Source organism: Ambystoma mexicanum, chromosome 7p (genome assembly GCF_040938575.1).
Source record: "Ambystoma mexicanum isolate Mex_15411 chromosome 7p, UKY_AmexF1_1, whole genome shotgun sequence".
Taxonomy (NCBI): Eukaryota; Metazoa; Chordata; class Amphibia; order Caudata; family Ambystomatidae; genus Ambystoma; species Ambystoma mexicanum.
In genome coordinates this window covers 726,037,568-726,050,222 of record NC_090939.1, presented here as the reverse complement: position 1 = coordinate 726,050,222, position 12,655 = coordinate 726,037,568, and the positions used below count along the sequence as shown (strand labels likewise).

At 49.4% G+C, this 12,655-nt stretch overlaps 1 protein-coding gene across 7 annotated transcripts in view; it reads right to left on the bottom strand.

Annotated features, from left to right (window-relative positions):
• Positions 1–12,655, bottom strand: part of REPS2 (RALBP1 associated Eps domain containing 2) — a 1,712,589-nt gene that overhangs the window by 844,883 nt on the left and 855,051 nt on the right. For all 7 annotated transcript variants that reach the window (XM_069636810.1, XM_069636815.1, XM_069636811.1 and 4 more), the window contains exon 6: positions 8,313–8,451. In XM_069636810.1, coding sequence (XP_069492911.1) covers positions 8,313–8,451 — 139 coding nt within the window. The remainder of the gene's footprint in view (positions 1–8,312; positions 8,452–12,655) is intronic.

Genomic DNA, 12,655 nt, shown 5'->3' with positions numbered 1-12,655 from the left:
AGCGTTCTAATAATGATTCGAAATTCGGCCAAATCTCCCATTCAAGCTTTCTTTTTCTGGCTTTCTGGACGATTTCCTAAATTCTCTCCACTGGCTCCCGGTTGCTGCAAGGATCAAATTAAAAACCCTTTGCATCATCCACAAGGCTGTCTGTGCCCTAGGACCATGCTACCTTTAGCCCTCTCTCACTAAATACTCACCTTCCAGATCCCTTCAATCTTCTTGCTCCAACTCTCTGCTGATCAAACGTTTATCCAAGCAGAGAGCAGGAGGCAGATCTCTTTCCTCGGCTGGTTCCCTCCTCTGGAACAGTCTCCCTTTCTCTCTCCATCTTGAACCGAACCACCTCAAGTTCCGCAAATATCTCAAGACCTTTCTCTTCTCCTCCATCCCCATCTCCCTCCCAGGCTAACCATTCCCACAGTCACTGAGATTGGCGGCCTGGCCCCTCAAGAGTCCAATAGGGTCTGGCCATCGGGCCAATTGCCGCTGCTACCCCCCCCCCCGACCTGCACTGTCCTCTGGGCCCACACCCGTCTTAGCCCTGCACTTACCTGTTGGGTGGAAGACCTCTCTCTTTGCCTTGGGACGCCACTACCCATACACATACGCATTGCCTCCCCACGCACCTTTGGCACTCCCACCACGGGGAACCCTATAGCACTTACCACCTCTCCCTCCGCACACCCTCTTCTTTGTCACTGCACTTGCACGTTCCGAATTTCAAAAGGCCTAGTATGTTTTATTATTTATTAATTGCCTTTCCATTGTTTATTTGTTGCCTTGCTCCCTTCCCTTTTGCATTGTGGCGCTTTGAAACACTGTTCTTGTTGTATAAGCGCCTTATAAATATCCAGTAAATAAGGGGGGGGGTGGCTAGCGTGCATGGAGTGAGGAAGCAGCCTGGCTGAGCTCCCATCGGATATCCTACATACGATCCTTTGGCAGCCGAACAAAATGACATACTCGGCGGCAAACAGCAGTATATCGTGCACAAACCTTTTGCCAACCATCCGGTGCGTTCCCCGAAGTGAATCAGAACCGGGAACTGCGAAAACGCTCGCCTCATCAAGACGCCCCTGCGGCCCTAAAATGGCGCTGGCGGCTCCTGCCGTTTAACTGGTGGGAGGACGGCACCACGGAGCAGCCGCGACACCGGCGGTTGGTGCCTTGCTGACGCCTGCGGTGAGGGACAGTCTGGGAGCATTTGCTGGCTCCCATCGCTGGAGGAGTGGAGCTGCGGGCGGTGCTGCGCGCTGCCCTGGAGGCTATGCACTGTCCACTGGGAGAGCAGAGTGACACCCGTGTTCCCTGCGGGGGCGGTGCACGCTGGGCCGCGACCGCGGACCAGGACGGAGCTGGGGTGCTGCTGGGGCTGCTGCGCCGGACTGGCATGACCAAAAAGTGGCCCCTCCCCCCCACGGCTGGAAGCTGCAGAGCCTGAGCGGAGGAGTGACCCTGCCGTCCTGGGACTGCCGAGGAGCAGCTGGGCCCTGGAGCCGAGGGAGTTGCAGATGGCCCCCACCGAGACGGAGGACCTCAGCAAGTGCGAGCGGCCAGTGGACTGGCAACACACAGGTCATTGGGTGCGCACCCCTCACCCATAGAGCGAGAGGACCTGAGGCTTACATTGGGGGGAGCACGCGGAATCGGACGGGGATTGTGCCCAGTGAAACTCTCTTGCATGAGCTGGGCCTACTCTCTGTCTTGGAGGTGCCGGTGGGCGCCTGACTCTGGGGAAGCGGCATGAGATCAACTACACCGCCAGGAAAGATTAAACATTAGCAGAGATGGCCTCCACTGCAGCGCACCTGGTGGGACCCCAGTGAGGCAGCCCATACCCTGCAGGCACACGTGGGAGGCCGCGTGCTTCCTCTGAGCAACCAGAGGAGATCCCGGAGTAACACTACAGACCCATAGCCAAAGGCCTACTACTGGGACTGCAGTCCAAACAGGACACCTGAATCAATGCACAAATTGGTGCGCCCAGGGCTGCAGGGCCCCAGCCCAAACTCCCAGCATTATAGAACACTGCCCCCAATCAAGGGGCAATTGGACCAAAAGCTCTAACAATATAAGCAACAAACTACCGTACAGGCTCGCAACCACACATTACTTGTGCACTCCTGCCTCCAAAAAGCACCGTCAACACCAAACACGTCGACGACCACCTACCTCGGCCAGCTTACGAACTTGAGGATGCCACTCAACGGAAGGGCCTACAACCACAAACACTAGGCCGCGATCACAGAGCCACACACAAGCGCGAAGCTGCGACACTGGGGGATTGGTGCGGTCGAGCACCCAACTGAGGGCCTAGACAACAAGGTAAGGCAATGTCCCCCCCAAGGGGAAAGGGAAAAACCAGCATCATGAAATCCTTTGCAGTGGTACGTCCAAAGGAACAGAGGTTGGAATCCGAGACCCCTGACCCTACTCAGAAAGCTCCCGAGGAACACTCTAAAGACGAACAAGTCCTATAAGCAATATCGGGACTCCGTTCATTCATCAACACCAAGAAGTGAAATCGGACGTGCAATTAATGCGCCAAGATATGCGCAACCTTGCAGAACTAGTGACAACCACAGAATCCAACCAACAGGAGTTGGCCACAATGCTGAAAGAGGTCCGGTCCAAAGTAGAGGAACTAGAAAAACGCAACAGGGTGCTGGAGGAGAGGGCTGAGGATGCCGAAGGAAGTTCTAGGCGCAACAATGTCTGCCTACTCGGGGTTCCGGAGGGACTTGAGAGACGCAATCCCACTGGCTTTGTAGAATCACTGCTGCAACAGGAGGTGGGCGCCGGCAAGCTCTTTCAGGGATTTGCTTTCGAGAGAGCACGCAGGACACTCCAGAAAAAACCACCACCGGGCTCATACCCTCGACCGATCATAGCGAAGATTCTGAACTTCCAAGATAGGGAGGTGATACTACGTTACTCACGCGAGGAGGGGTCAATAAGCAGGGAAAACGTATAGATAACAATATACCCGGACTATACCCCGGTGGTCCAGAGGGCGAGAAACTCCTATATTCCAATTAAAGCCAGGCTGAGACAATTGAACCTCAAGTACATGCTGCTCTACCCTTCCAGGCTTAAGATCATACTCAAGGGACGGGCCATCTTCTTAGAGACCCCAGCAGCAGCAAACATGTGGCTCGAGCACCACAATATGGCTGTCGACGAAGAACCGAAGACACGCTCGCAACACTGATACAGCAGGACCCCACAAAAGGAACTCTGCCCAGGACAGGCTACCACCCACACCTGAATCTCTGTCGATAAGGACGGGAGGCCTACCACGCTGCCCAACCCATGCGAATGACACGACCCCATGATCGAGCCGATGCAGGCCTGTTGCCACCGCATCGCAACCTGCCAAGGAAGTCTTGGAAAGGACAAGAGATGGCGGGGGCACCCGAGCACCGCCCAAGTGGCGCAACTGCTGGGTGCAGTTGGTTGAGTTTACTGAGTTACTGTTTAAAATGTTCTGTACTCTTTGCCACAATACACATCCAGAATCAGAGCACAAAGGAGACACTGATCAAGACAATGCAACACGATGATGGCGGCTAACATCAGAGTGATGATGTGGAACGTCAGGGGGATGGGCGCAGGAACATGCGCAGGAACAGAATCAAATCATACTTGAAGAGGAAACTTGTCTCTATTGCGCTATTGCAAGAAACACACCTAACAGCAGAGGACGACAACAGGATATCGGAATGGTGGGGGGACAGGGCTTCGGCGCCCTCTATTCCAAACATGCACGAGAAGTCTACACATGGATTGACAGCTCAGTGCCCTTCAGGCTACACTCGAAGGAAGCAGATGCGGAGAGAAGATACTTGATACTCGCTGGCAGCATTGAGCACTTACCTCCCCAACAACGGCATCCCGCCGTACCTGTCCCAAATAAGTACCAAATTAACATCCTATCGGGATGGACTGTTTATGTGGGGGGGGGCAATTTAAACTGCACACAACATGGTATACTGGATAGGTCTAGACCCTCACCATCAAAGGCCTCCTCTTCCCAGTCTCCGTTGAACAAAGTACTAGAGAACCTTGACCTGGCTGAGGTGTGGAGGGAACTCCACCCGAATGACAGAGTATACTCATATTTCTCATCTCACCACACACTGTACACCAAGATCGATTACTTAATAGTTGACAGGCAACACTTACCTCAAGTCGAATCAATATTCTATCTATGCAGAACAATATCAGACCACTCTCACTACTTATGGAATGGAAGACTAGAGAGCCCAGACCACCCATACCAATGTGCCGTATGCCGACTGAGGCCCTCACTGATGGGGCCTTCAGAGAAGACCTCCGGGTCAAAATACAAGAATACTTAGACACCAATATAGGTTCTGTGGAGGGCTGGGACACGATATGGGAAGCGCTAAAAGTGGCGATTAGGGGGGAGGTTATTGCAAGCGCCGGAGGTATAAGGAGAACCCTACGGAGAGAACTAGAGGTGGGGGAGGGAAAAATCACCCAGCTCGAAGCCACGGCACCCAAAACAAGGGAAACAGAGGAGGAACTAGCCACAGCCAGAGACGACTGCCACAACGCATGGGCTAGATTAGCTAAATTTGATTACATAACTAGGGCCACTAGAATGCATGCAGAAGGCGATAAACCAGGCAGACTTCTGTCGTGGTTATGCAAAAAGGAACATCCAAAATACACAATTGCTGAGATAAAAACCCCCACTGGAGAGACCTGCAGAACACAACTAGAAATTAATGAGACATTTAGCCAATTCTATGCCCAGCTGTACAGTCACACGACAACAATACTGCAGGGCGACATACTAGACACCCTTGAAGAAATAGGCCTTCCAGCGTTAGACGAAGCCAAGGCATCTACCCTTAAAGAGGATTTGTTGCTGGCGGACATAACCAAGGCAATTCAATCGCTGTCCACAAGTAAGACTCCAGGCACAGATGGACTGCCTCCTGAGCTACACAAAACATATGGTGAGACCCTGGCCCCCATCCTCGAAAGTCCTTAGAGAATCCTACGAAAGGGGGACCTTGCCCAAAAGCATGAGGGAAACGCTGATAGTACCGATCCCCAAACCCGGGAAACCCAGAGATGAGTGCGGGTCATACCGACCTTTAGCCATGCTCAACTATGATATTAAAATACTAACCACCATTCTAGCACAGAGACTCTCCAAGGTGATCGGCACACTAATACCCGAAGATCAAAACAGGTTTATACCGGGTCGGAACATGGCAGCGAATCTGCGCCGACTACAACACATAGTGGCCCAAACAAAAAATCTACAACTATCATATGCGGTGGTCCCCTTGGACGCCACAAAAGCGTTCGATTCCATTTACTGGGAATGGCTCCTCGAGGTCCTGAGACAGTTCGGGTTGGGGGCCCCCTTCATCAGATGGATAAAAATACTATACCAATCGGCGGTGGCCGGGGCAAGACTGGGAAGATAGTGTCAGGACTATGGAATATCCATAGGGGTACTAGGCAGGGCTGCCCACTGTCACCCATGTTATATATCCTGGGTCTAGAACCGCTAGCCATATTCATGCGGAAGCAATTCTTCGACGCTGGCATCAGGATAGGGGAAGAAGTTCACATCATCTCACTATACGCAGATTACGTCCTATTATACCTCAGGGACCCCCACCTCAACTTACCAACAATCTTGAAGGTGTTAGTGAACTTTGCTCGAGTCTCAGGGATCTCCTTTAATAAAGAAAAATCTAGCATATTTCCTCTGGCTGCCCTAGCTGCGCGCATCGAAACGAGCCACCGAACGGTTGGGATCTAATGGAAGCCCCACACCTTAAAATATCTGGGAGTTAACATCTGGCACACTCCAGAACAAGCACACGGGGGCAACACACAGGTGGCGGTAGACGGGCTTAGAAAAACGCTTAAGTTTTGGTCAAAATTACCATTATCAATGATGGGTAGAGCTGCAATAGCTAAAATGATAGTACTGCCGAGATTCCTGTATTTCTTTCACAACATACATTACCTTATTCCTTCCCCCTTCTTCCGGGTACTGGAGAGCCTGATGAGAGAACTACTCTGGAACAACACTAGACACAAAATATCCCTGAACATACTCACATTGCGTATAAACTGGGTGGAATCCAACTCCCAGATCTAGGGAAATACTATCAAGCTGCACAACTAAGCCATGTGGCCAAATGGATGTCCGATGAACATACCCCAGAAACCAGATTGCACCGGCAAAACGTGGCCCCAGCGAACTTGAAAGCGATCCTATGGGTCCCGGCAGACTGCCTAGGGGAAACTCCGATGCTTGTAGAGCTGGGCAAATGGGTCTGGGATAGAACCCAGAAGCGCACCAAGGGTGTACACTCCTACTCTACGGACATACCTATAGCAGCAGGAGTATGCAAAGGGAAAACGGACCTAGCCCGAATGAGACAATGGAAGGGTACGGTATCTACACCTGGGGAGACACGTACACAAAAGGAATTTTCAAGGAATTCGGGTCCATGGTAGCCGAGGAGGGCCTGCCAAATGGCCAATTTCTGTGGTATAGGGAAGTCAGAGAAAGTGCCAAACCAAAGTGGCATGGGTGGCCGGAAGAGCCAGAACTGAACCCACTAGCAACACTGCTATATGGCCTGGGTGACGGTTGGAAACCAATAACCGGACTATATGCCCAACTATCAGACAGACCCAACCCCAAAAGCGAGTCTTTGAAAATGAAGTGGGAACTGGACCTGGGGGAAGAATTCACCAAGGAGGAATGGGAGAGAGTATTACGCTTTCCCAGAGAAGTGTTGAGAAATGCCCGATTTAGATTAATTCAATTGCAAGTTCTACACAGGACGTACATGACACCAGGGAAAATAGCCAAAATCAGCAGGTCCGGTGACCCACTGTGTCCTCGATGTAAACTAGAGAGAGCGGGGATGGCACACATGTTCTGGGGGTGCCCGAAGATCCAGACGTTCTGATCCAGAGTGGAGCAAACCTGCAGAAGAGCAGGAATGACTCAATACACATGGTCCCCGAAGGAATGCTTACTTGGCGCGTACCCAAGAATAAGCAAACTGCGACACATAGTGAAGCTCGTGGACATGGCATGCGCGCTAGCCAAAAGAGCCATAGCAATGATGTGGAAATCCTCGAAAGGCCCACACTTTGAAGACCGGAAAGCACTAACACCAGACATGTTCCTTCCGTCGGATGACAAACCCCCCTGAACCACCCCCTAACCAACGAAATGATACTGAATCAGATTTGAAACCCAAAAAGTCCCACGAAAACACTTACAGATTCACGAGACTCGAAACATATCCCCCAGTTCAACACTCAGGAAATTCTGACACTGAAGATCTACATGAACCGGGGGAAAACCCCTAGTGCACTCAAATGGCAGAGAGACCAGTTGTTTAGTTGTTATTGTTCAAAGTTCTGACATTATATTTGTCTTCCCTCTCCTTCCCTTCCCCAGCCTTCCCCTCTCCTATTACTCCCTCTACTTCCCCTTTCTCCCCCTGAGAACACCTACTCTCCCGCCCCCCCCACACTTTATGGAAATGACGCTTTAACTGATTATTATGTAAATGCTACTAAACGTTAAATGCCAATAAAAATATATTTTTTAAAAAATAAATAAATAAATATCCAATAAATTAATGAGCTGAACTCCAATAAAAAAAGACCAAAGCACACGTGTGCACTTACTAATGGCATTTATCAATACAAGGAGCCGTCCCTCATAGCAATGCTTGAAACCTAAAATGCAAAAAACAAAAGAAGCGCCCAAGTACACTTCTGTTGCAGTCATTTCTTTTAATGAGCTGCCCCTGGTAGTCTCTGCACATTGCGCGTCAAATTGGCCAGGTGACTCTCCATTTAAACCATTGTGCATGAAAAAGCATCACGATTGGTGGACATTGTGCATTAAGACAGTGTTAGAGGCAGAAGATTGCCAGTTGAACCCAACACAAACTGGCCACCAAAACCATCTGTGAACACAACTAGAAAACTAACAAAGAAAGAAAATCGTTTTAATTATGTTTGCTCACTCGCCATAGGCATTCAGGCCAGTACTAGAGGAGCAGATACAATACCCACCGCAAAAGCCAATAGTTCCTGGGGTCGCCCGCACCAAGGGGTCAAAACGTGCATATTCCACTGCAAATGAATATCTTCCCTCTCTCAACAATGTATGTAATTATACGTGGGCCTTTAACCAGAACGTGTATTCATTGCTGGAACAAATCATTGGGTACCAAATGAACACTCAAATAACAAGGGGGGACGCCTTTTGCAAACATTACCTGAAATGAATGAGTTCAGGTCGGGTTGGAGTGATTTAAATTGGTTGGTGTAGTACTCTCGCTGTTCCTCGGTTATCCACCAGGGGTCATCAAAATAGTTATTGCTGGAGTCCTGTACTTCTCGTTCGACTGAAAATGACTGAAAAGACAGCAGATAAAATATCAGCTAAACAGAGAGTGGTTGGACTTTTGCCGTATATTTTCATTTTATAGACGCATGCTAGTAATTGCTCTGTCTGTTTCATGTGTGTTTGGACTGCAGTCTGCCAACGGGCTGTTTATCCATAGCTCTAGGAGATCCTAGATATAATGGCAAGGCCCCATACACATTTCAAATAACCTATCATTCTATAAGCACGCATGGCTGGCACCAGTTGTCTCATCCTTTGAGTGCCACCGTTCTAGTCATTATCAAATATGACGGGACAGGTGGACATGCTTTGACCGTATCTCTGACATATCTGACAAACGGTGCATGTAATTTTCATGTGATTGCACAGCATTCATTGTGCATGTGTTCTGCATGTACAGTATTAGCAGAGCTCTCAACTGTAGACAGTTGCCCTTGGAGATGAAACATTGATTTATACAAGCTCCCTTTCTACCTTTATTTTAAGTATTTATTGGTTGCTTGTTAGGCGCTTATACAATAAGAAAATACTGTTTCAAAGCACCCACAGTGTAAGGAGGGAGCAAGGGTGGGATATACATTAAAAACACAATCTATAAGAGCAGAGGGGGGAAAAAGGAAGAAGGTACGAACCTACTATGCCTTGTGAGTATTCAGAACGTGCAAGTGCAGCAAGGAAGAGGGAAGGGGGGTAAGTGCTGGGGAGCCCAAGCTCATGGGCGAGTGTGAGAAACCTGAGGGTATTCTCGCAAGTAGACCTTGGAAATCCCTCATTCAGGTGTCCAGGGGAGGGCTGGCGCTCTGAGATCCCAACTCTGGGGGTGGGCGAGTGAGGGAGGATCACCCGGGTCGGGGAGCCTGGGGGTTGTGCTTGGGAAAAAGCCCCAGGTGAGATGCAGTATTATACCGATAAAGAGAGGAGAATGAGATCCTTGAACCCTGTGTAGGGTGTACTGCATCCATCTCCCTTCTTCCCAATGAAACTCCCTTATTAGAATCCCACCACCCATACACCTCTGGTAAACCAATTAAAAGCCCAAACCCTGTTACAATAGGAAACAACCTCTCTCAGAATCACTGTTTTTATGTGGCCCACCAGAATAACCCCAACCATTCTTCTCCACATCCCTCTGATAATACATTTCATTACATCCAACCAACCTTGAGAAAACACTACAGTTCCCACAATCCCCTCTGTTCAGTTCACAATCCCGGCTATCCCCATTTGCTTCTTAAGCCCTACCAATCCCGTCCCTCTGACTTCCTAGTCGAATGTGACCAACAACTACAGTTCCCACAAACCCTCTTCCTCATTGCACAAACCCTGCAAAAACCACCCTTCCGAGAGCACCTCAAACCCCTCTAGTACGAGGGTTATGATCCCATACAACACCTCTTCTGACATGAATACTTTTCGGTGCCAGGAAAAACAACGGACTAAGTCCAGAGTTGTTCACCTGGCATGTCCTAACCCAAAAGCCAGGCAGAGTCAGGCAATTGACCAGAATCACACACACCTGACTGCCCTTTCCTTTCCACACAGGGATACAAGGTGGAGCAAAAGAGCACAGAACGAGCAGGGCAGACCGCACAACATGAGAGCTAACTAAGCACAGCAGTTCAAGAGGAGGCAAAAGACAGTGCATACCGAGAGGGTGACAAGGAGAGAAAGTGACCTTGCCCTTTCCGATCAAGGCCTGTGAAAATTTAGCAGATGGAAACCTAAAATTGCAAACAATAGCCAGCGTGTGTTGCAGCAGGTGTCAGCAGTACACAAGACCCTCCTTGCCTGATTACCACGCTGGGGAGAGACGCTTGTCTCAGTGGTACCAACCTTGACTCCAAAGAGAAGGAAAGCCAAGTGGTTCAGCACAGCCGGTGAGTCGAGGGGAGAGTCGATAAGAAACCGAACTATGTTGAACGAAAAGTAGCAAATGGCTGATTTGAACTGTGAAAGAGCTATTGATGAAAACGGGAAAAACCAGCAACAGAGAAGTGCGGCACCACTTGGGAACTCAAGTAGTAAACTCTCTGTGATTACATGATGGTAGAAACTACAGTATCCAGAAGACCTTGGTAAAAGGCAAAGAGGGGTCAAAGTGGTCATACAAGGGTCTTGTAAAATCCTCTGTATAGTTCAAAGTCTTTGGCCGACAGATGATTGTGAAGTTAAGGGAAATGAAACCCGCATGACAAGAGATGAATGAGAAAGACAAGGTTGACAAGAGTGAACCCGGCAGAGGGATGCTAACGGAAGGGGCGAAGCCTGAAGTCCCGTGAACAAAGTGTTGAACAGTGTGTTGACAGAAGTGAACCCGACCGAGGATGTCCACAGGAAACTGTTTTGCAAAAGTTGGCAAGAGTGAACCCGGCAGAGGGATGCCCACAAAAAGGGGCGCGGCAGAAAGAACGGTTTAAAAAGACATTAAGATTGGTGAATGCATGAAGTATTGTAAGACCAGGGGAATTGGATTTTCCCTGCTGGCATTGGGATCTAAGTCTGACAGAAGGAGATCCCGAATGAAAGGCCTGAGCCTGTTAGAGAGAAGCCTAGGGGTCCGAGGGAGATCCGGGGGGTGGAATCACCCCAACGTTCATTTGGAAAAAAACTTTTTTGTTTGTTTGTTTTGCTGAATACATCAGGCCCTCGAAGGCAAGAGACTTTTATTGAAAAGAGACTTAAGCATCGAAGTAATGCTAACCACTACAGAACTGTCGACTCGTGCTGGGAAATCGCGAGTGTGTGCTGTGCTTAGTAGATCTGCGTTGTACCGTGCTCAAAACGTGGGGAAGGGTGACCCCTGGCAATCACATCCTTACTTATTATTTGTAAACACTTCTTTATTGAAAACACTTCTTTATTGAAAACACTTCTTTATTGAAAACCCTATCCCACACTCTTTTTGTAATTAGTTGTAAGGATTTGCCCATAGGTTTTTTTAGTGTAGGGCTTTTTACTTTGACAAGACGCCACACAGACTGCCTTATTTTTCATTTGATCGTCGAAGCTTGCTCCCATCTTAGATTTAGGTTAGGCATTTTTCCACCCTGCATTTAAAGTTTAATAAACGCCCTTGAAATGTGATCACTTGTGTCTATCTTTACTGTTGCCACCATGAGTTCCTTACATGAGCCACAGATGAAGTGCTATGAATGTTGATTGCTACACGGACGGAGGCCGCAGGAGGTGTAAGTGCGAACCTTCAGGGCGGAGGGTGTGCAGCTGCAAGTGCTGTGGATAGACAGGAGCTGGACAGAATTGGTGTGGGAGGTCAGGGCCCCGAGAATGCATAAGGGCCTAGGACACCGATCGCAGCAACTGTGGTATTAGCAGAGGAGAGAAGAAGGCAAGGAGGAGTAAAAGAGGAAGTCTTAAGGAGCTTCTGGAATTTGAGAAGATCCTGCTCAAGGAGCAGAGGGAGGAGAAGGCTATTCCATAGGAGGGAGCTAGACCCCATTGAACACGTGTGAGTGACATTGAAAATTTTGTCGAGCGGTCACAGTCTCTAACACAGCAATCCATTCTGCACCTTATCACCCTGCACATTACTCAGTTGCTGCTGGGGAATTTCTTAATTCAGGAGGTGTAAATGTTTCCCCCAAATATGCGAGAGCAACCAATAGTAGCGAGGGAGCCGGTGCCCAGCAAGAGAGGTTTGGGGATGTTTTCCACTCCACCCCTCTCGCAAGACATTTTTTTTTTATATTTGATTTTCAGCGCAGTTTCTGTGAAAAATTGGGTGAAAAGCAACAATTTGGTATGGGTTTTGTAGGGCAACACATGAAATAATCCAATAGATGCAAGTCATCAGGTTTGCACAGGAGCATTATCAAGCTAATTTAAATGATGCATTTGAACACAATGGGCCTCATTACGACCCTGCCGGTCCGGAAAGAACGGTGGCGGTAAAAACGCTGCCACTATTCTTTCCGGGCCGGCTGATTCACTGTCCTGGAGGCGAGAGGTGTCACTCCCGTCAGGTCTGAGCTGGTGGGAGTAACGCCACCCGCCGGCAGGCGCAAATGGAAACACTGGCTCCGTCATAGACGGAACCGGGGTTTCCATTGTCCCCATGGGACTGGGGAATTAAAGAATTCCGCCTCCGGCAGCAGCTGTGGGAGCGTTCAGTGTTTTCATTGGGCTGAGGTGGCTCGGCCATAATGGGGACAGGTCGACGCCCCACCGTCCATTACTGATGAGCTGCCCCTGACT